Source organism: Acinonyx jubatus, chromosome X, assembly GCF_027475565.1.
Source record: "Acinonyx jubatus isolate Ajub_Pintada_27869175 chromosome X, VMU_Ajub_asm_v1.0, whole genome shotgun sequence".
Taxonomy (NCBI): domain Eukaryota; kingdom Metazoa; phylum Chordata; class Mammalia; order Carnivora; family Felidae; genus Acinonyx; species Acinonyx jubatus.
The window spans coordinates 108,300,173-108,326,112 of NC_069389.1; the positions used below are offsets into that span (position 1 = coordinate 108,300,173).

The 25,940-nt window shown below is 43.4% G+C and overlaps 2 protein-coding genes across 7 annotated transcripts in view; one reads left to right on the plus strand and one right to left on the minus strand.

Moving 5' to 3' along the window:
* LOC106988539 (P2R1A-PPP2R2A-interacting phosphatase regulator 1-like) overlaps positions 1–25,940 on the plus strand; it is a 102,317-nt gene that overhangs the window by 73,874 nt on the left and 2,503 nt on the right. Inside the window, exon 12 of one of the 3 annotated variants that reach the window (XM_053201711.1) lies at positions 9,066–9,179. The exons of the other annotated variants lie outside the window; for them this stretch is intronic. Within the exon in view, the coding sequence (XP_053057686.1) occupies position 9,066 (1 nt within the window). The 3' untranslated portion in view covers positions 9,067–9,179. Of the gene's footprint in view, positions 1–9,065; positions 9,180–25,940 lie in introns of those variants that run through there. 3 annotated transcript variants of the gene reach the window in all.
* On the minus strand, positions 1,538–25,256 carry MOSPD1 (motile sperm domain containing 1). Of its 4 annotated transcripts, none has more exons than XM_053201714.1 (6): positions 21,758–23,291; positions 12,743–13,000; positions 12,556–12,631; positions 10,142–10,359; positions 5,438–5,599; positions 1,538–3,412 (listed from the first exon to the last, which is right to left on the minus strand). In XM_053201714.1, exons 2-6 carry the CDS (start codon positions 12,894–12,896, stop codon positions 3,381–3,383), a joined length of 642 nt encoding a protein of 213 aa, XP_053057689.1. In that variant the 5' UTR covers positions 12,897–13,000; positions 21,758–23,291; the 3' UTR covers positions 1,538–3,380. The 4 variants fall into 4 exon arrangements, with proteins under 4 accessions (XP_053057689.1, XP_014942469.1, XP_053057688.1 ...); XM_015086983.3 differs by lacking the exon at positions 21,758–23,291 and adding an exon at positions 19,308–20,864; XM_053201713.1 differs by lacking the exon at positions 21,758–23,291 and adding an exon at positions 13,685–17,841.

A 25,940-nucleotide genomic window follows, 5' to 3' on the forward strand; every position in this document is an offset into this window, starting at 1 on the left:
CCAACGCACTGTAAATCCCGGTAGCGCAGGCACACAGTGTGTGATCACCTGCCAGTCACCCGGTTCTCGGTGATTACAGCCTGTCCAAATGTGACAGGTTTCGAATGAAAGGGAAGGACTTGAGACTAAAGTTGAATTAATCATAACTGCTTTATGATTCTGGGAATCTACTTTGGGAACTCATTGGTTGCGGGGGGGGGGGTCCTTCTACAAAACTGGGAAAGGACACACTAAAGAGAGGAGGAAAGCTGCCTACGAAAGACATTGGTTACAGATTTAGTCTTCAAAAATAACCCCCTTCCAAGATGATAAAGGAATGAATTCCCCCACATGGTGACCTAGCACCTTTATGGTTGTTTTTTTTTTACATTCAAATCTTTGATCCATTTGGTTTATCTTGGTGGAATGCATCATTCTAGTTGCTTTCATGCCATTTATTGACCAGTGTGTTATTTTTCTGTTTGGGGATGACACTTCTAGCATATACTAAATTCCTAGATGTATTTGGGTCTATTTCTGTACTTGCAATTCTTTTCGATTGCTCTCTTCATGGCCCAGTGCCACAGCTAGAATTATGGGGGTTATATAAATGTTTTAATTTCTGGCGGAATTTCTCCCATTAATCTTCTTTCAGAAGTTTTCCTAGCTGTGCCTACTTCTCCATATGAATCTAGAATCAACTTGTCTGGGGAAAAAAGAGATACTAAAACCTCTTGGTATTCTTACTGGAACCATGTTAAATTTATGTAACTTACAAACAAGGGAAATTTTCATGTCAACACTGTATGTCCAAGAACAAAAAGATGTCTTTCTACTTGTTCTAGTCTTGGTTTTACCAGGAGTGTCTTTTAGTTTGCCTTATAAAAGATTATGGACTTTAAGTTTAAACCTAGGGTTTTTTAAGTTTTTTTGTTACTCTAAATGGATTATTCTCATTAGATCTTCAAACTGGTGTTTGTGTGTGTATCCATGATTTGGCACTTTGGAATGGTCCGGGGTTTTCTACAATTCAAAATCCAGAAGCCATAAAAGATTCATAAATTCAACTACCCTAGGATAAGGTTTACATGGCAAAAATACCATAAGTGAATTACGCTGTAAGCCACACAAGAAATGTATTTGGATAAAGAAACGGTGGAAGCATATTTACACAACAGTGGTCACTTGAAAGGAGCCGAGGGGACAAGGGATGGGATGGACAGGGATGGCGACTAGTGATTTTTTACTGTACACCTTTGAGTAATCTCTATACTCAAGGCGGGGCTTGAACTCCCAACCCCCAGATCAAGAGTCACATGCCCCACTGACTGAACCAGCCAGACGCCCCTGTATACCTTTTTATAGTTGATTTTTGAAGCATGTGACTCTTACCTATTAAAAAAATCTAAACAAATTAATTCCCTTGGCAAATTAAGAAACTTAATACATTTTAGCTCACATATCTCACTCCTTCTTTTTCCTATTTAACTCGCGGGAATAGGAGACAGCTTTAGGAAACAGGAGACTAAAACTGAGTTCCTCAGAGGTAACTCAAATAAAATGTGGAAGTCAATGTGAAACTCAGGAGGTCTCCATTTTCTTTTATTTTTTAAAAGTAATTTTTGTCCTTTACAACGGGTTATCTCACACACACGTGTGCGCTTGCACACAGACGCACGCATGCGCGGATGCACACACGTGCACACACACACATACACACAGAGGACTTGAAAGGGACAGAGAAACAAGGATAGCCTCCAAACATAATTTTTTTACAAAGTTCAAAATAGATTACATTTATGTGCTTTTCAGTCATTACACAATGTCCAGACATGATCCATTTAATGATTTATCTTCCCCAAATGGTTAAACAGTGAAGATTTTCTCTGAAAGAGTATACGTAGCTTTTACTTTAGAAGCAAAGTACTATTTCCTGCAAAAACCAACCTCAGGCATACATTTTGTGTTTATGTACATTCCTTGAGAATACTACAGTAGCAGGTGCAGAAGTTTGTTCTGTAAAAAGATCTGAAAGATGATTTTCAAGAGACTCAAGGCATTGTGCTCTCAGATAAAAATCCTAAGTCAAGGGGCGCCTGGGTGGCTCAGCTGGTTAAGTGTCCGACTCTTGATTTCGGCTCAGGTCATGATCTCACAGTTCGTGGGTTCGAGCCCCGCGTTGGGCTCTGCGCTGACAGCACGGAGCCTGCTCCGGATTCTCTTTCTCCCTCTCTGCCCCTCCCCTGCTCACGTGCACACTCTCTCTCGCAATAAATAAATAAACTTAAAAAAAAACAAACCCTAAGTCAAAAGATCAGTTATTATGATAAGAACAGTTCAAACTGCATATATATGGTTAAAGATCAGAGACGCTACAAAGAAATGTAAATAGTTGTGCTTTAGGGGCTTTTTTTTTTTTGGTAAAGTTGTTTTAATAAATACAAACTTAAAAAATATCTCCGTGACTGTTATAAAATAGACACGTATCAAGGATTTTGTATACTTGGCTTGGAGTTTAAAGGTGAAAAACATCTCCATATAAACCACCCGGCATCTGGTAACCCCAGACTGGGCTAGTTGCTTACAGTCAGGCACAGGGCTAGGAAGAAATGATAAAGTGATTTTTTCCTCCTGTTAACAGAAAGCATTATCCAGAGGTAAAGCCAGGGTGAACCAATTAACTAAACAAATGCCTACCTTCCTTTAGAATTCTTAGGCCAAATAGAGAAGTCACCCTAATTCTGAGGGTTGCAAAAACCCCCACATGCTTTGTGTCTGGACCACAACCTGTGCTGTAGTTCACCAGATGAATGAAATATGTCTGGTCTCCTGTGAGATCCTAGGATAGGATAAGCATGATCCCTCAGCACTTTATGCTTTTTCTCTTGGTGCCCTCCACACATTAACCGTGAAACTTATTTTAGAAACACCATGGCAACTGTTTATAATGAGAGGACAAGGTATAATTTACATAGGAACATTGATGTTTGTAGTTAGGAAATGTCATTTTACATTTAAGCTGGTCAGTTTGCTCTTTCAGGCCTTTAACTGTGAAGGACATACGACCTTAATCAAAGTAAATGAGAAAAAAAGATGAGAAAAATAACAGATGGTTAAAGTCTTTTGCATAATCGGTTTAGATATAAAAAGAATTTTTTCAAATAATTTCCTAGGCGTAATTCAGAGGCATCCTTGCTGTCTGTATCATAATGTGCTAGAGTCCTTCAAATAAAATTATAGAGTAATTTAAAATATATATTATACGTTTGCAATTATACATTTGCAATTATTGTAAATCACTCAATAGTTTGTAGCATGGTAATGGAGTGAAAGAGATAAAAGGCAGTCCACATTCATATTTGCAAGATAAATTTACTTCAGAAGTCAACTGAATTCCTTGCTCATGTTCTAAGTATGGCCATTGTGATAAGACCTGAAAGAAAAAAATTGAAGAAAAGTTAAAGCCGTGCATTTTACATAATCTTCCATTCAATAAGTAATTGTTTAGGCCCCAATGAGCAAATAAAATACAGCACATGGACAGGCACTCTACCAAGAATTCAAAGTCAGTGTGAACAGTTGATATTATACACAAGAAATCCAATTTATAGCAATGGGCAGTCACTGGACAGATTTAATTAAATCACTAATGTCTGGCCATAGCTAATTTTTTAACCATCAAAAATACCTCCCGCTTTATCCAGTCACATCAGCCACAATAGCAGACACGGCATTTTCAAGTATCAGTAAAGCCCGCCAACTTCATCGACAAACACATTCCGAGCCCATCCCGGGGCTCTAGGACCACAAAGAGACAGAAGCATAGTATTCCTGTTTGGCCTGTCTCTTTTGAAGAGACTCCATGCGTAAAACCATAAAAATGTAATAACAGAAGAATATGCTCAGTCCTAAGTAAGTGGCATAAGGAAAAAAAGTGAGTGATAAAGTCCAGAGAAGGAGAATAATTGCATAGGACCAGGGCAGTCGGAAAAGGTGCCCCAAAAGGTAAAGCTGAAATAAGCCTAAAAGACTGACAGGAATGATAAAGGAGAATGCGATCGGCGGGCATTTCAGGTGAGGGAAGATGGCAAGAGCGAGCACAAGGAGGTTGAGCGGACTCTCAGAATGAGCTTTTCGGGGAATCAATAAATAATCCAACAGGCTCCGATCCAGGATTTATCCAGGGAATCAGCTAGACAAGATTAGCTCAGAGAAGTCACAGAGTGTGGAGAGCCTTAGATGCCAAACTGTGGACTCCTACTTCTTCCTATGGACTTGGGGAACCACTGAAGGCTCCTCAGTAGGGAGTGGTGGCCGTAAAACCAGACCAGAAGGGAAATCGGTCTAACAGCAATGTGATGGAGCATTTGGGAGAAAATAAAGGGCAAGGGTGTGTGGGGGGGGGAGAATAGGAAGAGAAGGGACACAGACAGAAGGTGGGGTGTCATATTTAGAAGACAATTTTTCAATTAAAAAAAAAAAGAGACAAGGGGGCGCCTGGGTGACTCAGTCGGCTGAGCGTCCATCCAACTCTTGATTTCAGCTCAGGTCACGATCCCAGGGCTGTAGGATCGAGCCCCGCACCGGGTTCCATGCTGAGCATGGAGTCTGCTTAGGATTCTCTCTCTCTCCCCCTGCCCTACCCGCTGCTCACCTGTGCTCTCTAAAAAATTTTTTTAAAAATTAAAAAAAAAAAAAAAAAAGAAGAGCATTCCAAGGAATACTGAAAGAATACTGAAGACTTGGCGTCTCAGAAGAGGTGCCAGGAGACCACGAAGGCAGGGTCTGTCATCACCAGAACCCTGATCCCTGACACATGGCAGGTACTGAGTAACTGTTCGGTTAAGGGAATTGTAAGATTTCAAGCTAGGATGGCTGAAAGAATAATTTAACAGGAAATATGGGAACGGGCTTAAAGAGAAAGGCTCACGAGGTTCGACAAGGCTGCAGTGTTCACCTAGGTCACTGTATGCACTATGTCGAGGTGATTCCCTACAATCAATTCCTAGAAGTAGAAATGCTGGATCGTGGACTACATGCATTTTACATCTTTTACATGTCTTATACCATTGAAAGTCAGCAAAATGAAGATAACTGAATACAGTATTAGGTGCTAGATCAATAGGCTACAAAGAACTAATTGTAGGGGCACCTGGCTGGCTCAGTCACAAGAGCGGGCGACTCCTGATCTTGGGGTCATGAGTTCGAGCCCCACGTTGGGTGTAGAGATTACTTAAATAAATGACCTTCAAAAAAAAAAAAGAACTCAGTGAAAGCCAAAAATTAAATCTTAAAGTGCACGTTACCTCAACACCTCAACACATGCTTTTGAAGCAATCTTACCTGTTTTTCTAAAAATAAATAAATAAATAAATAAATAAAAAATTAAACAGGTGTCAGCACCACCGCCACCTCTGAGCCCACACATAGGACCCAAATGCATCCTCCAAACACTTACCTAAGATATAAGCAGCCACTAATTTTTGATTCACACTTAAGTGGAGGTAGAGAGGCACCAGCGATTCCACATCCCCCAGCGTAGGAAGCATCAAAGCCGCAATGCACACCACTCCCAGGAAGACAGTTAGTAAACTAGGTCCTGAAGAGACAGTTCTGTTTTCTGTAAAAAGACAAAAATCCCCGAGCCTGCTTGTTTGAAAAGGACTTAAGACCAAAGTTGGTTCACATAAACTGCCCACCACTCACCAGGATTCTGGTTCTGTCTGACTTCTCTCTTTCCCCAACATTTCCATTCCATGGGGACCTATCTGCTGGACTTATCTGGAAGCCCATAACTGCTGGGCCATTACAGAATAGAGTGGTGAAGTGGCATTATGAGGTAGCGAGCTCCTGCCGAAAGGTCACCATTCTTACCCCGCCCCCAACCTCACCCTAATCAGTTTCACCCCAATGTATTTCTTGTGTCTACTCCATTTTGGAGCGCACTGCCTTTTGAGAGCATCTTAGGTAGGTCTCCAGACAAGTGTGGTCCTAATAACTGTAGCATCCTGCTCCCGTTTTTGAAAATGTTTAAAGCAGCAGAAAGGCACTACTTGAGTGTTTTAAAGCTACCTGTGAAGATTCTTGTCCTCTGCTCTACCCCATTTACAGCCAAGAAGAAAGCAAAAGCAGTATCTGGCAAGTATCCCGCTAAATGAAATAAACCAGTCACAGAAGGACAAATACTGCATGATTCCACTCACGTGAAGTGTCTAAAAGAGCCGAACTCAGAATCGGAGAGTAGGACGGTGGTTGCCAGGGACTGGGGGGTGTGTGTTTAAAATGGGAGATGCTAATCATGGGCATAAAGTAAAATGAGTAAGTTCTAGAGATCTGCCGTACAACATTGTGCCTATAGTTAACGCTACTGTATCGTGCACTTAAAAATGTGTGAGTAGGGCAGATCCCGTGTTAAGTGTTCTTACCACGATCAAATAAAATTAAAAAAAAAAAAAAAAAACACGATCAGGCCTGCTATTCGACAGTTCTGGCTGTATGTGTACAATATTCATGGCCATATTTTTAAGAAACCCAGTAACAGTACATTCTGTCATCTAGCTTTTCGCACCACCCTTCTTTCATTAAAAGGAATAGCCAACAGCAACACCATCTGGTGTTTTATTAATGAAATAACGCTGCTCATTTTATTATTAAATGCAGCTTTTCTAAATTATTAACACCTTAGCTGTTGCATGAAGTTTAATGGAGCCTTGCCAAAGCCACACAGGTGAAAACAAATTCAGATTTTGTAGTGATCACTGCTTGAGATGAAACCATAGCATAAATACCGAAAAACAAGTCTTATGTTAGTTAATAAATGAAATATCTTTATATCTGCTGCAGAGATAGGCTTTCAAGGAAAACATTTGTTTGTGAAAACTACACTGCTGGCTACAAACCCACAATAAAGATCATCTCAAGGAACTTTTAGTATTTAGAAAAATTCCAAAGACATTTGCATAGATGCTTGAAATCTTTCAAAAGGGAAATTGCTTTTTTGCTGAAACTACAAGATTGTTGCAAAGGTTTTACAGAGATGGAGAAAACAGTTTCCTGACCGGTCCCATCCCCCCAGAGGGAACACGGTTAAGGCTTGATATAGATCCTTTTGGATTTTACAAATACCCATATAAACATGTAAAAACTTTTTTTTAACATAAATGAGACCATAATATACACAGTGTTCTATAACTGTTTTTTCCTCTCAGAAATATATTTGAGCCTCTTAGTAGGTCAATGTATAACCATCGATCATTCTATCAGATCCTTGTAAATAAATGCCTGCCTGGCATCCCATCTCATGAACGCTCATAATTTAATCAACCCCCAATCGATGGACTTTTAGGTCATTTTCAGTCTTTCACTGTTACAAACAGTAATGACGACTGTAATTTTCTTAAGCCAGAGGGCACGGACTCAAACACTGCATAGACAGGGCAGTTCATTAGTAATATCATTAAGACAGACTCACTAAGGTTCAGCTGCATCTTTTCAAAACATCTTCCTAATAAACCTGGGCTGTGGTCGTTTGTAAAAGTATGCTTTGCGGGTTTCTCTTAAATTTCTGTTAAATGAAAAAAATGTATGTATGAGTGTATTCACGCACATAGACGAGGTCTGGAAAGTAACACGGAACACTTACATAAGCAGATCTGTGAAGTGTGTGGGACTGTAGGTGCTGTCTTCCTTTTTGAATTTGTTACTGCTATGTCTTTTCTAGTACAATCAACTCGAGAAGACATTTCTCATTTTTACTGCCTTTCGATAACATTTATAAAACCCAAATCTTCCATGATCTAGCCTTTGACCATTTTCTGGCTGGTTCGCGGAGGCTCACAACGTTGTTGCCCTTGTAATATGTCTAATAAACATCTTTCTGAGCCAAAGCTGTGCAAAAATAAGGACAGTTCAAAACCTCCCCCCAAACCATCTCGATTCGTTTCAACATTTCGGTTTAGAGAAACTCAATGAAAAAGTGTAGAATTCTACATACTGGAAACCAGACATAATTTACTATGAATTTAATAAACAGGAGAAGCGACAAATACTACTTTGTCAACATAGACTCCATCAGTCACCCTTATACTCTATTAGAGAAGAAAACTTTACTTGGTTTCCTGCCACATTAGAAACATTGGGGTAACTACTCGCTAACTGGACAGCTCGGTCAGGACTTCATATGGGGCTCTACTGCGGTATCCCCTTTGCTCTGAAGACTGGCGAGAGCCATGGAAACCTTGTAAGACAAAGAAAACCAAGCCAACAGCCCCTGCCAGATGAGAAGTCCAGGCCTCCTAGTGAAGGCCACGTACACACTTCCTGTGTAACTACCCTGTGCCGGGCACTGTGCTAGGTGCCGAGGACATGACGGTCAATGAGACAAGTAAGGTGCTTGCCTTCCTTCAGCTTCCCGACATGGCTGGCTTAGAAAGGTTTTTTTTTGTTTTGTTTTCAAAACAGAAATCACCTCATTCATTTACCTACTTTGATTTCACAATTAGAAGAATTTCCTAATACACTTCAGATACCAAAGGATCATTATCAAAGTAAAATAAGAATAAAATGCTCAATTAATACACGCTGTAATTACTTAACCTTTTAGGATGATTTTCACCAGAACTGTAATAAATTTTAAACTAAAGGAAATATCTATCTATCGAAAGACAGACAGACAGATAGATAGATAGATAGATAGATAGATAGATAGATAAAACTGAACTTTTAACCCTTATGTTTTTTGGCTATCAAACTGGTCTGTTGGGGACCTGGGTGGCTCAGTCGGTTGAGCACCTGACTTCGGCTCAGGTCATGATCTCACGGTTTGTGAGTTCAAGCCTCATGTCGGGCTCTGTGTTGACAGCTCAGAGCCTGGAGCCTGCTTTGCATTCTGTGCCTCCCTCTCTCTCTGCCCCTCCTCTGCTTGTGCTCTGGTCTTTCTCTCTCCCCAAAAAATAAATAAGCACCAAAAAAAAATGTTTTTTAATAAAATAAACTGGTCTGTTAAAAACAGAAATGAGCCAATTATGCATTTATGAATTTAACCTCAAAAAACAAACACTCATTATATGACTCTTCTTATTCTACAGAAGGCATTTTACAGGGGGAATCTTGCATTTCATAAATATTTATAAGTCAACTTCGCAATACTGATCGGAGATCAAAGCGACATTTACCAGAGGTTCTCTTTCAGCTTCAAAAGCTGAAAATCTGGTCCTGGCTGCTACCTAGTCCCTGGTCTTGGTACAGCAGAAAATCTGGGCGCTGCCTGCATGGACAGAGAAGACTCTTGCCTACAGTAAATCAAAGAGGCATTACTCCCTGTGGTATCCAAATAAACACTCTAGGATGAACAAACTGATAGGGATCTGTGAATTAATGTACTGACAAGCAGATTTGTTTTTAATTCCTCATAGATAATGTTGCAATTTCAAGGACAGCTGCTATCACATTCATCTATCACTATCAAAAAGTTTCCATGTTTTTCTATGGAAAATTTTATCTTCCTCCTCTTATAATAGGGTTGGAAGAAGATAATGAGAAGTTAAGAGGGAGGAGGACTGACGTCCAAAGAGTTGAATATGAGGATAGTGTCAATGTTGAAAGAATATATCATAACGCTTCTGAATATCTAAGCTGGAAGGAAATGAGGAATGGAGAGGGATTCAATTAATAGCCCACAGGGGATATTATAATCTACTTAGTTTAATTAACTTCAACTTTAATGAGATTTTTTTTTTTTTTTCAAAATAATATGAGCGGTGCACCAAGCTTGGCCTATTGCCAAACACAATCTCTCTCCTTCTTCGAACTAATTAAATGAGAAAGGATACGGGAAAGTCACAGAAACAAAAGTATGTAACTGCCAAATTGCGCTAGCCCCATTGAGCGCGGTAGCTGCATTCTCAGGCCACACACATGTAAAAGGCCATGGCAACCCTGTCCTGACGGCCTCGGCTGCTGCCGAGACGCTTTCTCCCTGTTTCAAGGCTAGCTCGAGGCCTCTTGCTTGACGTTAGGGTACCAGATCTCTAAGTTCGGTTTGGAAGTAGTTAATTAGGTTTAAGGGGGCAGATCATTTTTCTAGTAATGATTCTTAGCTCCCTGTTTTCAAGTTAGACATGCATAAGACCTCCAAAGGGCTTTCAAAGCAAACCAAGACTACCTGGTTGAAAGGACTGCTCAAAAAATAAACTTTCAGTTAAATGTTCCTTTATCCTTTTTTCCTCTTCTTCCTTTTGTTGTTCTTTTGCAGACGGGAGAAGAGTAGCCACAACCTCTTTCCTTCCTAAAGCCTTCCTCTGGCTTTGCTCGGAAACTTGGAGACGGAATTTGTCCGTTACACCATAGTGACAGGATCGAACGTCTCTATGACGAATCACACTGAAAACATTAAAAAATAAATGCTGTTTAGGTTTCTGGGGGCCTGTCAAACGGAATTCAGCCAGAGATTTCATACAAGAGAACATTAACTGACTTATACCCAAATACTCAAATACAGAAATTGGCTAATGATGTTAAAACAAAATCACAGCATAGACCAAAAGGAAATGGGTGGTTCTAAAATACTCGATGCAAACACAGGGCGCCTGGGTGGCTCAGTCGGTTAAGGGTCCAACTCTGGATTTTGGCTCAGGTCATGATCTCACAGTTCATGAGACTGAGCCCTGTGTCGGGCTCTGTGCGCTGACAGCGCAGAGCCTGCTTGGGATTCCCTCTCTCCCTCTCTCTCTGCCCCTCCCCCGCTCGTGCTGTGCAATCTCTCACTCTCTCAAAATGAATAAACTTAAAAAAATGTTTTAATAAAATCTCTGATGAGAACACATACTCTGCAACATAGAATAAAACTCTTAAGTGGGGTGCCTGGGTGGCTCAGTTGGTTAAGCATCGGTCTCTTGATTTCGGCTCAGGTCGTGACCTCACAGTTTGTGAGTTCGAGCCCCGCATCCGGCTCTGCGCTGAAAAGGCTGCTTGAGATTCTCTCTCTCCCTTCTCTCTGCCCCCACCCCACTTGCTCGCTCTCTCTCTCAAAATAAATAAGTAAATGTAAAAAATGTTTTTAAAGTCTGAAGTAAAAGAAAACATAGGTAAAGAAAATTCCTTTTAGCAATGGCATTTTTTTCCCCTTGATATCTGTGGGCAGCAAAAGTTACTAAATAGGACATATGTAAGATGGTTTCTTCCTCACAAAAGTCTCATCGACTTCTACTGACACTTATCATTCACGTAACAAACCTCACCTAGACTCAGAATTGCAAGTCTATGCACACAGGTAAAAACAAGCAATTGAATAAGTAAATAACCCAGTATGACCACTGTCAACCAGAAGGCTAACCAGAAGGCTGACAACGCACTTCCGTGTTCCTCTGAAAAGAGTCTAAAGCACTTCAATTTTTATGAGAGTTATCTGCAATTCCATTTATTTTGCTTTGTTGTTAATAGAGAACACAAACCGATTAGGTCAAAGATAACACATTTATTTGGCAAGAGACTACATTTCTTTGGAGTAGTCCTTTGCTTATTGTGTATTGAATGAAAATCAAAAGAAACCTGTGAAAACACGTCCTCTAAAGATATATCATCTTACAGACAGGAGAGGATGAAAATGTGTTCGGACAAAAAACACGTGTGCTTCTCATTCTCATGGAAGATTTAAACAAATATGGTTTACTCGGTAGCTTAAATTAAGAGCTGGTCAATGGCGGGGCGCCTGGGTGGCTCAGTCGGTTGAGTGTCCGACTTCAGCTCAGGTCACGATCTCGTGGTTCACGAGTTCGAGCCCCGCGTCGGGCTCTGGGCTGACAGCTCGGAGCCTGGCGCCTGCTTCGGATTCTGTGTCTCCCTCTCTCTCTGCCCCTCCCCCGCTCATGCTCGCGCGCGCGCGCGCTCTCTCTCTCTCTCTCCCCCTCTCTGTCAAAAATAAATAAAACATTAAAAAAAAATTTTTTTTAAAGAGCTGGTCAATGGATCCATCTGGTCACCACTGGCTCCAAAGTGAAAATTAAATATGAACAGCTTGAACAAATAATCATTTATCTGACACCCTAAGACGAAATTATCTGGAAGAGCTCAGATAACCTTTCACAGATGAGCAGTCACACACTTCCTTCCTGTGTGTATAGATTAACTTCCAGGCTTATTAGCTGAATCATTTCAGATGAACTCACATTACCATCGTTCTGTGAACGTAGTGTTATTCGTTTCCCAAATGCCGCTATAATAGGATGTTCCGAAGAAAGCTAAATTCCCTATTACAGCTAGAGAAATTTAAAAGAATAAGTCAGAAGTTTACCTTCATAAATGACCCTGCTCTGACTAAAAGCACAACAATGAGGAAATGCTCGTGGAAGTAGTAACACACATATCAGCTCCAACACCATGAAATACTATTAAGTATTTGGTCAACCCGTTTGGAATCTTAGGGACTTCTTAAGAATTTTGAGACTAAAACTTCCAGCAGAAATTCAAAATATATCAAATGCCTATGTGGGAACGGCTTCAGGACGAGAGCCTTTTCAAGTTAAACACATAAATATGAACACACTTAAAACATGTTACCGGGAAGTGATTTCGACTTACATATCCACACAACACTGAGGCTTTACTGCACCTGCAGCATCGACGACAACATACTTATTTGGAGTAGTACACAAAACTGAAAGAAAAAGTCACAATGGCCATTAGTGTTTTTTAAAAATTAGTTTCTACAAGTAAAAAATTAGTAGGGACTAGTTAAAACTCCATGAAATAGACCTGGGAGACTCACCTTTGAACTTTAAGGCAAACTCATAGGGATTATACAGAGTCAACACTTGCTTATGTGTTGACTGGTCATCTGCATAAAATATTAGCTCCGTGGGAAACACAAAAACAGGAAGATTTCCTTCCACTAACTCTGGCTGTCTTTTTTGTTGATGCATTGGCACTGAATCCCCCTTGCTGCAGCTTCTGTTTTTACAGTCTCAAATCTATTTTGGACTTTTCTTAAGTCAGTTAGTTAAAAACTCCAAAGCATTTTGGCAATCTAGAAAGAGAAGAAGAGAGAAGGAAATCGAATGATACCTGTTTTCATTTGTTGTCCCTCCACAAAAAAGCATGTTCAGCTTGCATTAAAATAGGTCCCCAAATCATTTTAAAGATACCTTTTGACTTTTCCTCTTGGCCTACTTATACGCTTAGTACCAAACTATGCAAAGAAATTTACACACACTCCTTCACATTCAAGATTTCAACCTATGATAAATTACATAAATGCTAGAATAAAGAAGTGTTTCTACCTCAAATTAATCACCCTCTTTCAAAGAAAGAGGTGCGATCACGGACAGCACTCTTTTAAAACCTCGGATTTCTTAAGAAGTGGAATAAATCAGGGGCGCCTGAGTGGCTCGGTCGGTTGAGCATCCGACCCTGGATTTTGGCTCAGGTCACGATCCCAGGGTTGTGGGACTGAACCCCATGTCAGGCTCCACGCTCAGCATGGAGCCTGTCTGAAATTCTCCCTCCCTCTCTCTTTCGCTCTCTTTTTCTCCCTCTCTCTCTGCCCCTCCCCTGCTCGCACTCCCTCTTAAATAAACAAACTTCTCTAAAAAAGAATAAATCAAGTATTGTCACAACTGACTTTATGTGAGCTAACCAGACTTCTTAAAGACTAAAAAGTATAAAACAAAGGAAGTTTCCGTGATTTGTGGGAGAAAAACATGAGACTTACTTTCACACTCATTTCGACCATGCTTTAGTTAGTGCTTTCTGGCCGCATGGGTGGAAGAGTTCTTTTCATCTTTTTTCTACCGAAAACCCAAGACAAGCAAAAATGTCTTGAAAGGAAGCTGAATATCCAGACTTGTTAAGGAGTCCTTGGGAGTCTTCTGTGAAAATTCAAAGTCAGTAAATAGGCTGTGGCATGCAAGTGGCACTGTGCCTCCCCTCCTACGTCAAGTACACAGGCTTCGTGAGAACTATTTGCTTCCAACTTAGAGACCTTTTGGATTCCTTCTGGGGTTCTCGAGTATGTTCTGAATAGTTGTGGCTGGCAGAAGTCTGACGGTCTGGTGTGTGTGATGTTTCTGTGTTTGTTTCTCGGGCTAATTTTAATCAACAACGTTCCGAGTTAGCTACCATCCTAAGAATGTGGCTTTTGAAAATGCAGAAGCTGGAACGACGCGATCACAGGAAATGTCTGATTTTTCACTCGGTAGAGCATACCTTTAAAATAGGCCATACACCACTTACTACTTTGCGTTCAGGTTCCCACACAGTCAAAGAGAAATAGAACAGAAGATTAAGCTGTTTGGTTTTACCAGCTATCAGGGGCCTGTGTGCTGATTCTGCCTGAGGCCTTTCTAACTTTCATCAAGGAAGATACTGTGTAATCATGGATACACGTTTTTATTCTTTCCTTTCAGTTGAACACCTGTTATAAGCCAGCAACTATGTCAGGGGCTGTGCAGAGATACACAGAGCGCCCTGACCTCAAAAGACTCGAGTCTAACTGATGGAACAATATTTAATCTACCCCTGTCATGAGGCATACCACTCTATATAAAAGTGCTAGGCATTTACAAGACTACCTGAGTTAGTCTTCCTGGAAGAGGGGCCAAGGGACGACATTTGAGGTAGTTCCTAAAGAAAAAAAAGATATATACTTCTGTGTCTGGGGGGAGGGTGGGGGCCACAGGTAGGAAAGGCTCTCTGACCTAGGGAACGGCCTATGCCAAGTCACAGAAATGCGGAGGTGAGGGACAACATTGGGAAGGTCATAATCTCCAAGCTTTCCCGGATCATCATTTGACTTATCCTTATACTTTGTGGCACACATGTAGCTCATGACAGCTGTGGGGTGGTTTTGGGTTTGGGGTTTTTTTGACCAAGCTGAAAGGGCCTATTGACATTTCTATTAGTAATAACATTTAATATGTGTATAATTCATAACAGATTACAAACTTTTTATTAGTTACACATACTGAATTAATTAATACATGCAATGCTTTTAGCACTTACTGTAGGCCAGGCAATGTTCTAAGTGTTTGCTGGGGTTATTAAATGAGGAAGAGACTAGACAGAGACAATAAAGTCAGCAGGCTTCCTGCCCTCAGTCCGGCGTCTCCACTCTACCAAACTGTCCGTTGTAATACAATAAAAGTAAGATCATTCTGAAGAACATCTGGCGAAATCATTCTAATTTTGAGTTTTTACTTGCCACGACTTTCTGTCTTTTCTTTCACGACTTTTCTGTCTGCTAAGAGCCATACACGTTTCTATTTGGATAATGTGCTCTCAGAAGTCTGGCATATTGTTTTTGACAGAAAATAATTAGCTCTATCACTTGCTTAGTAAGCTTGGCTATTAGAAACAGAACAAACAAGTTTGCCCTCGCTAAATAATATTCAACATCTCATTCTGAAACTATGTTAAGATGACAATTTCGCTTATGGTAAAAGGTGGGATGGCCTCTGATTTATGGAAAATAGGTTAGTCGATAAATGTTGGTAAAACCAGGAATCCAACTAGGGGGAGGAAAATAGTTGAATTTATTCCTAACACCTTGTAAAATTCTAAAATTTTATTAGGGTAAACTCCAAATGGATCCAAGTTTTAAATGTAGAAAAATAAAACCATAAAACACCAGAAACCATGGGTCATTTTTTTTATATAATCTGAGGCTTTCTAACAACCAGAAACCAAAATATATTGATAAATTCAACTGTATAAAAACTCTTAAAACACTGCAAGACAAGAAAACTTTTAAGCAAAGCCAAAAGAACATTTTCAATCACAGGCCATGTCTAACTCCCCTACTGTATGTAGAGGAAATATAAATCACTATGAAAAAGCACTCTATAAAAATGAGCAAATGCTACAACATTTTATAGAAACTGACATACTGGGTGCTGGGTGGCTCAGTCTGTTAAACATCTGATTTCAGCTCAGGTCATGATCTCATAATTCAGGAGTTCGAGTCCCACATCAGGTGAACACAAGCCCCACTTTGGGTGAGCCCTGCTTCTGTGTCTCTCTCTTTTCTCTCTCTGCCCCTCACTTACTTGAGCCCTCTCGAAAGAAAGAAAGAAAGAAAGAAAGAAAGAAAGAAAGAAAGAAAGAAAGACACAAATTGTTTTTAAACTTACCAAAGGCCATGTAACTTCACTCACAAGAGAAATACAAACTAAAGCTATACTGAAACACATGTTATTACTTGTCAGATTGGCAAAAATCAAAAAGTTTGAGGGGTGCCTGGGTAGCTCAGTCAGTTAAGCATCTGACTCTTAATTTCGGCTCAGGTCACGATCTCACGATCCCCAATGCGGGGCTCGATCCCACGCTGCTGGCAGCACAGAGCCTGCTTGGGATCCTCTCTCCCTCTCTCTGCCCCTCCCCTGCTCGTGCGTACATGCTCTCTCGCTCTTTCTTTCAAAATAAATAAATAAACATTTAAAAAATATTTTTTAAAAAGTTTGATAGCACATGGTGGAAGCAACCAGGCACGCTCTTAACATTGCTGACAGGGCTATAAACTGGCTCACTGACTATAGCTGGTAAAAAATGAACGCACATGTCCTTGGTGCTAGAGACTCTGCTTCTAGGAATTTATCCACCATAAATATTCCTCTTGTGTGAAATTATGCATGTGGAGGTTTTTTAATCCTCAGTACTGAGGATTAAATAATTTATGTGAAGCACACAGAACAAAGCCCAACACTCAGTAAGGGCTAGCTGTCGTCAATAGTAAAAGACTGGAAACAGCCCAACTGTCCATTAATAGGGGATTCATAAAATAAAGTATGATACAGCCAATCATTGGGATACGAGGCGTCTGTTAAGAAGAGGCAGCTCTTGGGGCGCCTGGGTGGCTCAGGCGGTCAAGTGTCCAACGTCGGCTCAGGTCGTGATCTCACGGTCCCTGAGTTCGATCGAGCCCCACGTCAGGTTCTGTGCTGACAGCTCGGAGCCTGGAGCCCGCTTCGGATTCTGCGTCTCCCTCTCTCTCTGCCCCTCCCCTGCTCGCGCTCTGTCTCTCAAAAATAAATAAACATTAAAAAAACTTTTTAAAAAAAGAGGAGAAAGCTCTTTGTGTAGTGTGGATATGGACTGATCTTCAAGGGTAGTGTTAGGTGGGGAAAGCAAGGCACGATGCAGAGTATAGAGTATGCTGCCGCTTGTGTGGTAGAGGGACATTTCCTGGCCATGGGTCAAGTATCTGTGGAAGGATAGCCAGGGCGGCCCCTGGAGAGACAAACTGAGTGGCTGGGGACAGGGTTGGAGGGGAAGTTTTCTCTGGATGACTTTTTGTACCTTTTGAATTCTGAACCCTTGAATACCTATTCAAAAGTTTAAAACAAAAATTTGAGGGGACGCCTGGGTGGCTCAGTCGGTTAAGCATCCGACTCTTGATTTCAGCTTGGGTCACGATCCCAGGGTTGCGGGACTGAGCCCCCACATCAGGCTCTGCACTGAGCATGGAACCTGCCTGAGAGTCATTCATTCTCATTCTCCTTCTCTCGGTCTCTCTCTCTCTCTGCCTCTCTCTGTCTCTCTGTCTCTCTGTCTCTCTCTCTCTCTCGGTCCCTTCCTCCCTCCGCCCTGAGTGTGCTCACTCTCTCCCTAAAATAAAAAATAAATAAAAGAAAATTAGATTTAGTTATATTAAATTAAATTAAAACTCGAATTAAACAACCACTCTACCAGGGCCTAATTCGGAAAAGGTGCCAGTGTTGAAACTCAAGAAGGAATTTAGAAACAGTGTGTGACAAATCCCCGTTAACTGCGTTTTCCAATTCATGATCCTTTAATAACGCTGAAAGCCCTCAACTGTTAAATACAACGACTGCAATTCTTTAAAATAATTTTTTTAAATTTTTTTTGATGTTTATTTTTTGACAGAGAGAGACAGAGCATGAGCGGGGGAGGGGCAGAGAGAGAGGGAGACATAGAATCTGAAACAGGTTCCAGGCTCCGAGCTGTCAGCACAGAGCCCGAGGCGGGGCTCGAACTCACAGACCGCGAGATCATGACCTGAGCCGAAGTCGGACGCTCAACCGACTGAGCCATCCAGGCGCCCCTAAAATGATTTTATATGCAACAGAAACACATCACAGTGAGAAAAACAAAGGTTTAAGATGGCTGGCAACCTGAGGAAAACGTGCAACGTTCTGTTACACAGGAGTAGGACACGCTTTATAAATCTGACTGGGAAGTCAGAGTTAACCACACAGAACAAGCACTAAACTCTTGCTTCTAACCCTAGGGGGAGGTTCACTGGCATACGTCGGAGCGCAAGTTTTGCTAGCTCTCCATAATGGCTCAGAATTCTTATCCTTCTCATTTCGAAGCTTTCTCTCTACGAGTTGGATACGTACACCTTTTCCCATGAATTATGAATAGGCTGTCTATCCCCCAGTCACCATTAAAGAAAAGAAGTGTTTCGTTGGCTTTAGCACTTTATTATTTCTTTTTTGTAGCCCCGTTCCCATTTCGCACGTACCTTGGCTAAGATATAAATTGCCTCCCGAACTCCAACCAATGGAAACCGGAGAGGAATTAGCACCAGGTCACCAAGGGCAACGTTAGAGACTTTGCCAACAAACATAATGAAGCCTAACACCTGCCTCTAACTGATGGTTTTCCAGAGACTAACGCTTTCTCTTTGCTTCTGTCCATATCGCAAAATGATAAAGTGCAAAAATTCTGGGGAGAGATGATATACTAAAGCCGGTAAAGCCTCGCTACAGATCGGTTGAGGTCGCTTTCCCCAAATCAAAGACACACCAAGTCAAAGAATGTCAGCTCTCAGCCCTTCTCATTTGACCCAAGAGGAGAGCGCGCCCAGGAGAGTTAAGGGACTTACCCGAGGTTGCACAGGGTACTGGTGGCGAATCTCTGGTCCTCAGACCCACACTTCCCTGTACAGTAACCATCTCCTCTGGGTCTCATTCCCAAAGTCCTGCCTCCGGTGCGCTCACTGTCACAGGTGCCCTCATCTCTACAAAATCTCCCTGCTTTTCCAGGAGAGAAGAGCTCTCAAAAGGAGGATCCCAAATTCAAGTCCTGATGTGTGTGTGTTTCCTTTTCAGTTTTACAAAGAAACCGAGAGCCGATTTCACTTACTAAGTTGAGCATGCTTTCTTTTCCGGGTTATGAAAGAACAGTTACAGCTGTCAGTAGCTATTCACTAGGGCATGGGTACCCAAGGTTTATTTTATTCTTCCTCTCTGGACACCAAAATGTTCTGCATTCTTCAAAGCCTACTTCAGATTTCCCCTTTGTGGTCTCCCCTCTACGTCCCTGATCTATACAGAGCTCACTGATTTTGTCACGTGATCTTTTACTGTGCTTACTGTATTCGTGGCATATCCTGACATTGGCTTTGTGTGGATTACTTCTGACGGCCCAGACTTCAAGCATAATGCCATATTGTGTTTCTGTGGGGTTTTTGTCGGCTTGGGTTTGGGGGCATCCTACATGGACCCAACCTCGGGCACTTAGCAGCTTTGCCTACGGGCGTCTACGGATAACAGTCTCCCCCATCAAGGAACATTCCTGTACCTCACAGCTGAGCGCACTTTGTCCATAAAAGACAGGGAAAGGATCCCAGTTAAGGGAGCAGTAAATCTATGGTGGCTGCTTGCCAGGGGTTCAGGTGAGAGACAGAGAACACGCGCTCCCAGCTGTCTCTCCCCACACCTCCCGCCCGCTCTCCTGCCCCTCTCCCTTGTCATCAGCCCTGGCTCCTCAGTGGCCGCCTAGGTTCCCGAAGAGCCCCAGCCTTACGGGGAGACAGTGCAGCTGGCAGCTGGCGATGCAGGAACGGCCTTGTCCTTTTCCTCTGTACAAAGGCACAGGGATACGACCATGAACGAAAATCTGAAAGAAAATCCGATGCCTGTACACCACCTTGTGACCAGTTTGTAAACTACTCTCTCTCTCCCTCCCTCTCTGTCTCTCTCTCTCTCTCTCTCACACACACACACACTCACACAAAAGTCTAAACACATAAAGTCCTCGCATACTCTCCACTATCAGTCCAGGGAGACCGGCACCCCCCACAGTGTGATTTTTTTTTTTTTTCTGTTTTCCTCCCTTTCAATTGACCAGAAGGAAAAGAGAAGACTCGGAGAGAAGTGGGAATTTCCAAACCTTTGCCCACTACAGACTCAAAATGGAGATTGCAGACAGAAACCACTTTAAAGGCATAGTGTCATTTGCACCCCCCCCTTTTTGGGGGGACACGGGAGGCTGTGAGAAAATCAAATGGAGTAAGTGGCCCTTGGGGATTCTTGTGCAGAAAGTGGGTTGAGGTTTGAAATGGTTAAGGATAACCTGAAGCAGACTTCCCCAGAAACAAGTGAAGTGACCCGTCTGCTTGGCTCCAGTGTACCAGCTACGGACCCCCTCTCTCCGGCTCTCGTGTTTACTCTGATCAGGGTTCTGGCTCCACCCCTGGGCCCGCTCCCTTTTATCTGGGCACAGGAACTATCTCCTTCTGCCATATTTGGTGCAGGCCTGCCAGTGGCCAGCTAAATACTAAACAGTTAAGAGCAGTGAGTTCTTTTGCTCTAGTCTCGCCAGTGTTAAAACCGCTTCTTCCTTCCCATTTCATCGACTCGGCTCTCTTCCTCTTTAAATTTCCAGTACTGTCTGTTAGGATTTTTAAGGGCTGGTACATTCCTGAAGTCAGGTGTTTCACAGGCACTGTTCTGCTGTTCACTATAGGTTAAATGGTTCATTGTACAAATATTAGGCTATTTGGTTTTTACACATTTTCTAGGTTTTCCACGTACTTTGAGGTCTTACCGAAGTAAGACTTCACAGCAGTCTATATACTGTAAAAGTTGAGTAGTGTATGTTTTAAGATTAAAAAAAAATAAAGATGCCCTCCAGTAGCATCTTTTTAAAAATATTTTTCTTAGGGGCGCCTGGGTGGCTCAGTCAGTTGAGCATCCAACTTCAGCTCAGGTCATGGTCTCGTGGTTCGCGAGTTCAAGCCCCGCATGGGGCTCGCTGCTGTCGGCCAAGACCCCACTACAGATCCCCTGTCCCCCCACCCCTGCCCCTCCCCTGCTCACGCTCTCTCAAAAATGAATACACATTTTTTTAAAGAAACACATTTTTCTTAAACTAGTTATTTCCAACCTTTGTTTTACAAGATCTCAAGATCTTCCGTTATTTCGAGATGTATGTGCAATTCTCAAAGCGAAATCCCTATTAATCCACATTAATTACTTCGTTATATGAAATACCTATGTTGCTACCTACGGCACTCTCCAAGGTTTTAGAGTCACAAAGTCATTCAAGGACCATTAACTGAGCACTTATTATACGCTAGGCACTGTGCTAGGGAAGGTGGAGCAAGGATGGAAACACGATCTCCACCCTCGAAAAACTCCGTCTAGCACAAAAACCAGATATACATAGTAATTAGGGTATCATGTGACCGCGTTAAAATGCCGGTGGATTAAAAAGCTCTAGGGGCCTAAAGAAAGTGACGGTGTGCCTTAAATAGGAGTTTGCAGTGGGAGTGGAGGGGGGGGGGTGAGTTCCCGGAAGAACATGTGTCGAAGCACGAAAGGGACTCTTAAGATGAAGCTCTGGCACTGCGTGTGGTTAAAAAATAGCATGTATGGGGGAGTGGCAAGGGATGGTGAAAAATCCTGTAAGCCACGTTCGGGGGTGTAGACTTGATCCTGGATGCCCGTGGTTGTCAACATGTGGTACTGGACCGGCAGCAGCTTCACCCGGGATCTCGTTAACAAGGCAAATTCTTGGGTCCCAAGCTAGACCTACTGACCCAGAAGCTCTGGAGGTGGGGCCCGGTCACCTGCGCTTTCACAAGCCCTCTGGATGATTCTGACGCAGGCCGCGCTTCGAGAACCACGCTGCAGGCGATGAGAAGGTGCTCTGACGGGTTTGCAGCAGAGAACTGCCTGGGTAAGATCTCAAGCAGGAGCACCGGTTGCCGCCGCCGGGGCAAGCACGGCTCCCAACTCCGGAGTAGTTACAGGAAAATACAAACAACGCTTGAAAATACAAACAACGCTTGAATGTGACATGAAGAGACGAGGGCCCAGATGAAGGCAGTAGGAATGGAGAGGAAACAGAGTTTAGAGATCTTTTACGGGTGGCCCAGATTCAATCAGGTGCCGAGGATATATCCATACAAAGGTGTGACTGAAATGGTTTTTAGATAAAAGCTGCAGCCTTGCCGGAGGTATCAACCACTCACTAGGCGTGTCCTGAAAGAAGTGTTCCACACGGTCCCTAGCAAAAGGGGAGGTGGAGCGCAATGTCTGTGTTTCCAGTGGCAAAAACAAACGGTGCCCTGGCTTCCACACGAGTCTTCCGGTCAGCTGGGCAGTTTGACTTCTCACTGGAAGTCAGTAAACTGGCATTCATAGTAACATAAAAATCTCTTGTGAGTTTGGTTAGTGTGAATCCAATCCTGGAGACTGACTGACAATTTCTGGATATGCTGGCAAAATTAAATTTCAAGCGCTGAAAAGCTGAAAGTAGGCATCGGTTCCGGTGATCGAACCAACCAAGGCACGGACGAGGTGAGACCCTGCTAGAGCCTTCTTTTCATCCTAACTTCATCACTGATCACACAGTCCACTTAATTCAGGAAGAAGCTGGAATGAATGAAAGAATCACTTTGTACTATGCCCGGAAGGTCAAGAAAGTCGGGTGTACCTGTTATTTCTAACTTTGGAGGCAGGATTTAGCTGAGGCTAAATCTTCCATTTCCTGATCGAGAGGTGAGAGGGACAACCCACATGGCTAATTTACCTAATGAGAATTTGAGCACAATTCCTATTTCTACTAGGACTCTGGATACCTCTCATTATGTACCGTATGTTTTCCAGCTGATATCAATATCTTGGCTTATTTGACCAACTTATTTTGTCCAAGAATAGTTCCCGATCAAAAACTGCACTGTTTTATGGAAGTTGAGAGCAATCAGGCACCCTGGAGATTAAAACAAAACTTTCATACTATAGATGAGGAAACAGAGGGCCTCAAAGAGCAAATCACTTCATCTATTTATTGTAGGGCAAGCTTTTCCAGAATACTACAAGGTGGCAAAACAAGATTCAGAGCAACACGGATGGATAATCGGTTCGTGTAAATTTTAGGCAACATTTAAAATTCCTTGGGGCGCCTGGGTGGCGCAGTCGGTTAAGCGTCCGACTTCAGCCAGGTCACGATCTCGCGGTCCGTGAGTTTGAGCCCCGCGTCAGGCTCTGGGCTGATGGCTCAGAGCCTGGAGCCTGTTTCCGAGTCTGTGTCTCCCTCTCTCTCTGCCCCTCGCCCGTTCATGCTCTGTCTCTCTCTGTCCCAAAAATAAATAAAAGTTGAAAAAAAAATTAAAAATAAATAAATAAATAAAATTCCTCTATTTTCCATCTTAAACGTTTTAAAAACAGAAAACGAAGAGTAGCAAATTACTTACTTTATTGGGCTATTAGAGGATGGGGAAGCTTTTCTTGTAGTTTCTCGTTTTCAGAAACTAGAGTTAAATGTCAAAACTTCAGGAGAAAAAAATTAAAAATTGGGGAAGAAAATGTGCATGAACAATTCAAGGAGAGAAACATGCATTCTTTTATAAGCTACCTGTTCTGTTTTCTGTCTTTGCCTACCAAGGGGTAACTTTGCACTGAATGTTGTCCATTACATCCAATTACATATTACATGTAAAGGGAATCTATCACCACTACCCCTTACAGACTTGAGAAACTCCAGATTTTCCAACATCCTGGTATTTGAGTAAACCTCGTATTTTTGAGAGCTCTAGAAATGCTTCAGAAACTAGTTTGATCTTGTATGCCGTTTGGGTATGTAGACGTGAACAATTTGAAAGGCACATTTTGGCCCCGTTTCCTGTTTTCCAAACTTCCCACTGCTTTCTATCAAATATGTATGTAATCTAAAAGTTGGTGTTCACTCCCTGGTCAGTAGCCTGTATATAGCATTTTACAGGCAGATTTCCAAGCACTTAAAGGAAATGTGGACACGGTTTTCATCATCAAGAATGCATTAAATTCCAGGTGTGCCCTGGCTGAAAAAGTAGACTTTTCCCCTTCTGTCTGGAATTCACATTAAGAACGCAATGCATTCCGATAGAACAGGGCTGCTTTTTAGGCAAGATCCAAAGGATCCCATTTTCCAGGTCTGCGTCCATCTCTGATTCCCCTCAGAGGTCAACAATCGGGACCGTTTTTATTATTTGCCCTCTCGCTCCCCGCTGTGAGGTCTCTTAGACTCTACTCGGGCAGAAATGCAACTTCAGTCCGGAGAGGGCAGATGTCAGTTACTTCGAAACCGCAGAACATTGATTAAGGGCTGGAGGGCAGGAGAGGGAGTATCAAACGGTCCGTTCTAGGACTTCAGCTCCACCTGACTGGGGCCCAGCCTTTCCAGCCTTCGTCCCCACACCGGCCGGCTCCATGTGAAACCGGTCATGTGAGCCTGTTTACAGCCGAGCAGCTGGTGCAACCATCAGGATCCGTGCGGAGGTCCAGGAAAGGGGACGGATGCAGGCCACGTACCCCTTCCACTACCGCCCCCCGTCACTATTCCACGAAGGCGTTCGCTCTCCCTCCCTGCCTCGCCACCCCACTTTCACCTCCCTCCGGCCATCCCGGGACGCCTCGCTCCGGCCCCATCGATTTCCTTCCAGTTGCTCGCTGGGGGAGACCGACTGGGTGGGGGGGAAGGAGGAGTTAGGGCGAGGTCGGTGTCACCCCGAATGGGGAGTCAACCTCCCTTCCGCAGCCCTCCTCGAAACATCCGCCAAAGAGTTGTCCCTGGAGTCGCATCCCCGGGGCAACCGAACTCTGCTGGGCAGGCACCGGGAGGATCCCGAGCCTGCTGCCTCCGCCCGGGCACGAAAAAGGCACACACTGGCCGGCCCGACCCCGGAGCCGGGATCCGCGGGCGGCCGGGCAGCTGACAGTCAGAGAAGGGGCAGAAAGGACTCCATCTGCCCGCTCCCACCTCCCACCCGCATCCCGGCGCCGCGGAGCCCCGCCGTCAGTCGCAGAGCCAAGCCCGGGGGTTGGGTACGGCTCATTCTTTGCGCGGGGTCTCGCGCCAACGTAACTTCCACGTCTTCCCGAAGTCGGAGGAAGTGGGTGACGGGACGGGGGGGGGGGGACTCACCTCGGCAACACCGGCTCCTCGGAAAGCAGCTGCGACTGCTCCTCCGGTCCTTTGTCAGCGTCTCTAAGCTGCACTGCCTGCTGGGATACCGGAGGACTCAAATGCCACCTCTCTCCGCCCTCGAGGATGAGCTGCGGTTGGGGGTGGGTGGGAAGAGGGAGAAGAGGTGGAGCCGGGGGCGGGACCGGAGCCGGGGGCGGAGCCTTCTTACTGCCACCTGGCCTCCGGAGTTTCTGAGTTTCTTCCTAATCCGCGCTCTAGATTTCTTCCTGCTGCCTAGGACCTGTCCTTCCTCTTCCCTCCCCTCCCCTCCCGCCGCCCCTTGAGGAGACCGGAGACTCTTACAGAGGGTCAGCTCATCTCTCTTTGCACTTGTCGGGCAGTCACGCTTGATTCCCTCCCCCTTCTTCCCTACACACACACACACACACACACACACACACACACACACACACACACATCCATCCATCCCGTGAGTACCCAAGGCTAATTGATTCTACCTCTGAGACACGTCTTATTGACCGCCTTTCTCCACTTTGTCCTCAGTGCTATGGGCTCCGTGCAGCCCCCATGACTTTTTGCTTTGGAGCTCTACAGTAGCCTCCCGGCTGGGGTCTCTCCTTCCACTCTTGCCTTGGCTCACGCCATCTCCCAGACTGCAACCAAAGGGATTTATCTTACCTAAGATGTATAGGTGACCTGTTACTTATCCGCTTAAAACCTTTCAATGTTAAAAAAAAAAAAACAACAACCTTTCAATGTGTCGCAAGTCCCTACAATCCGTCAGCGTGGTATAGAAGGACTTCTGTAACCCT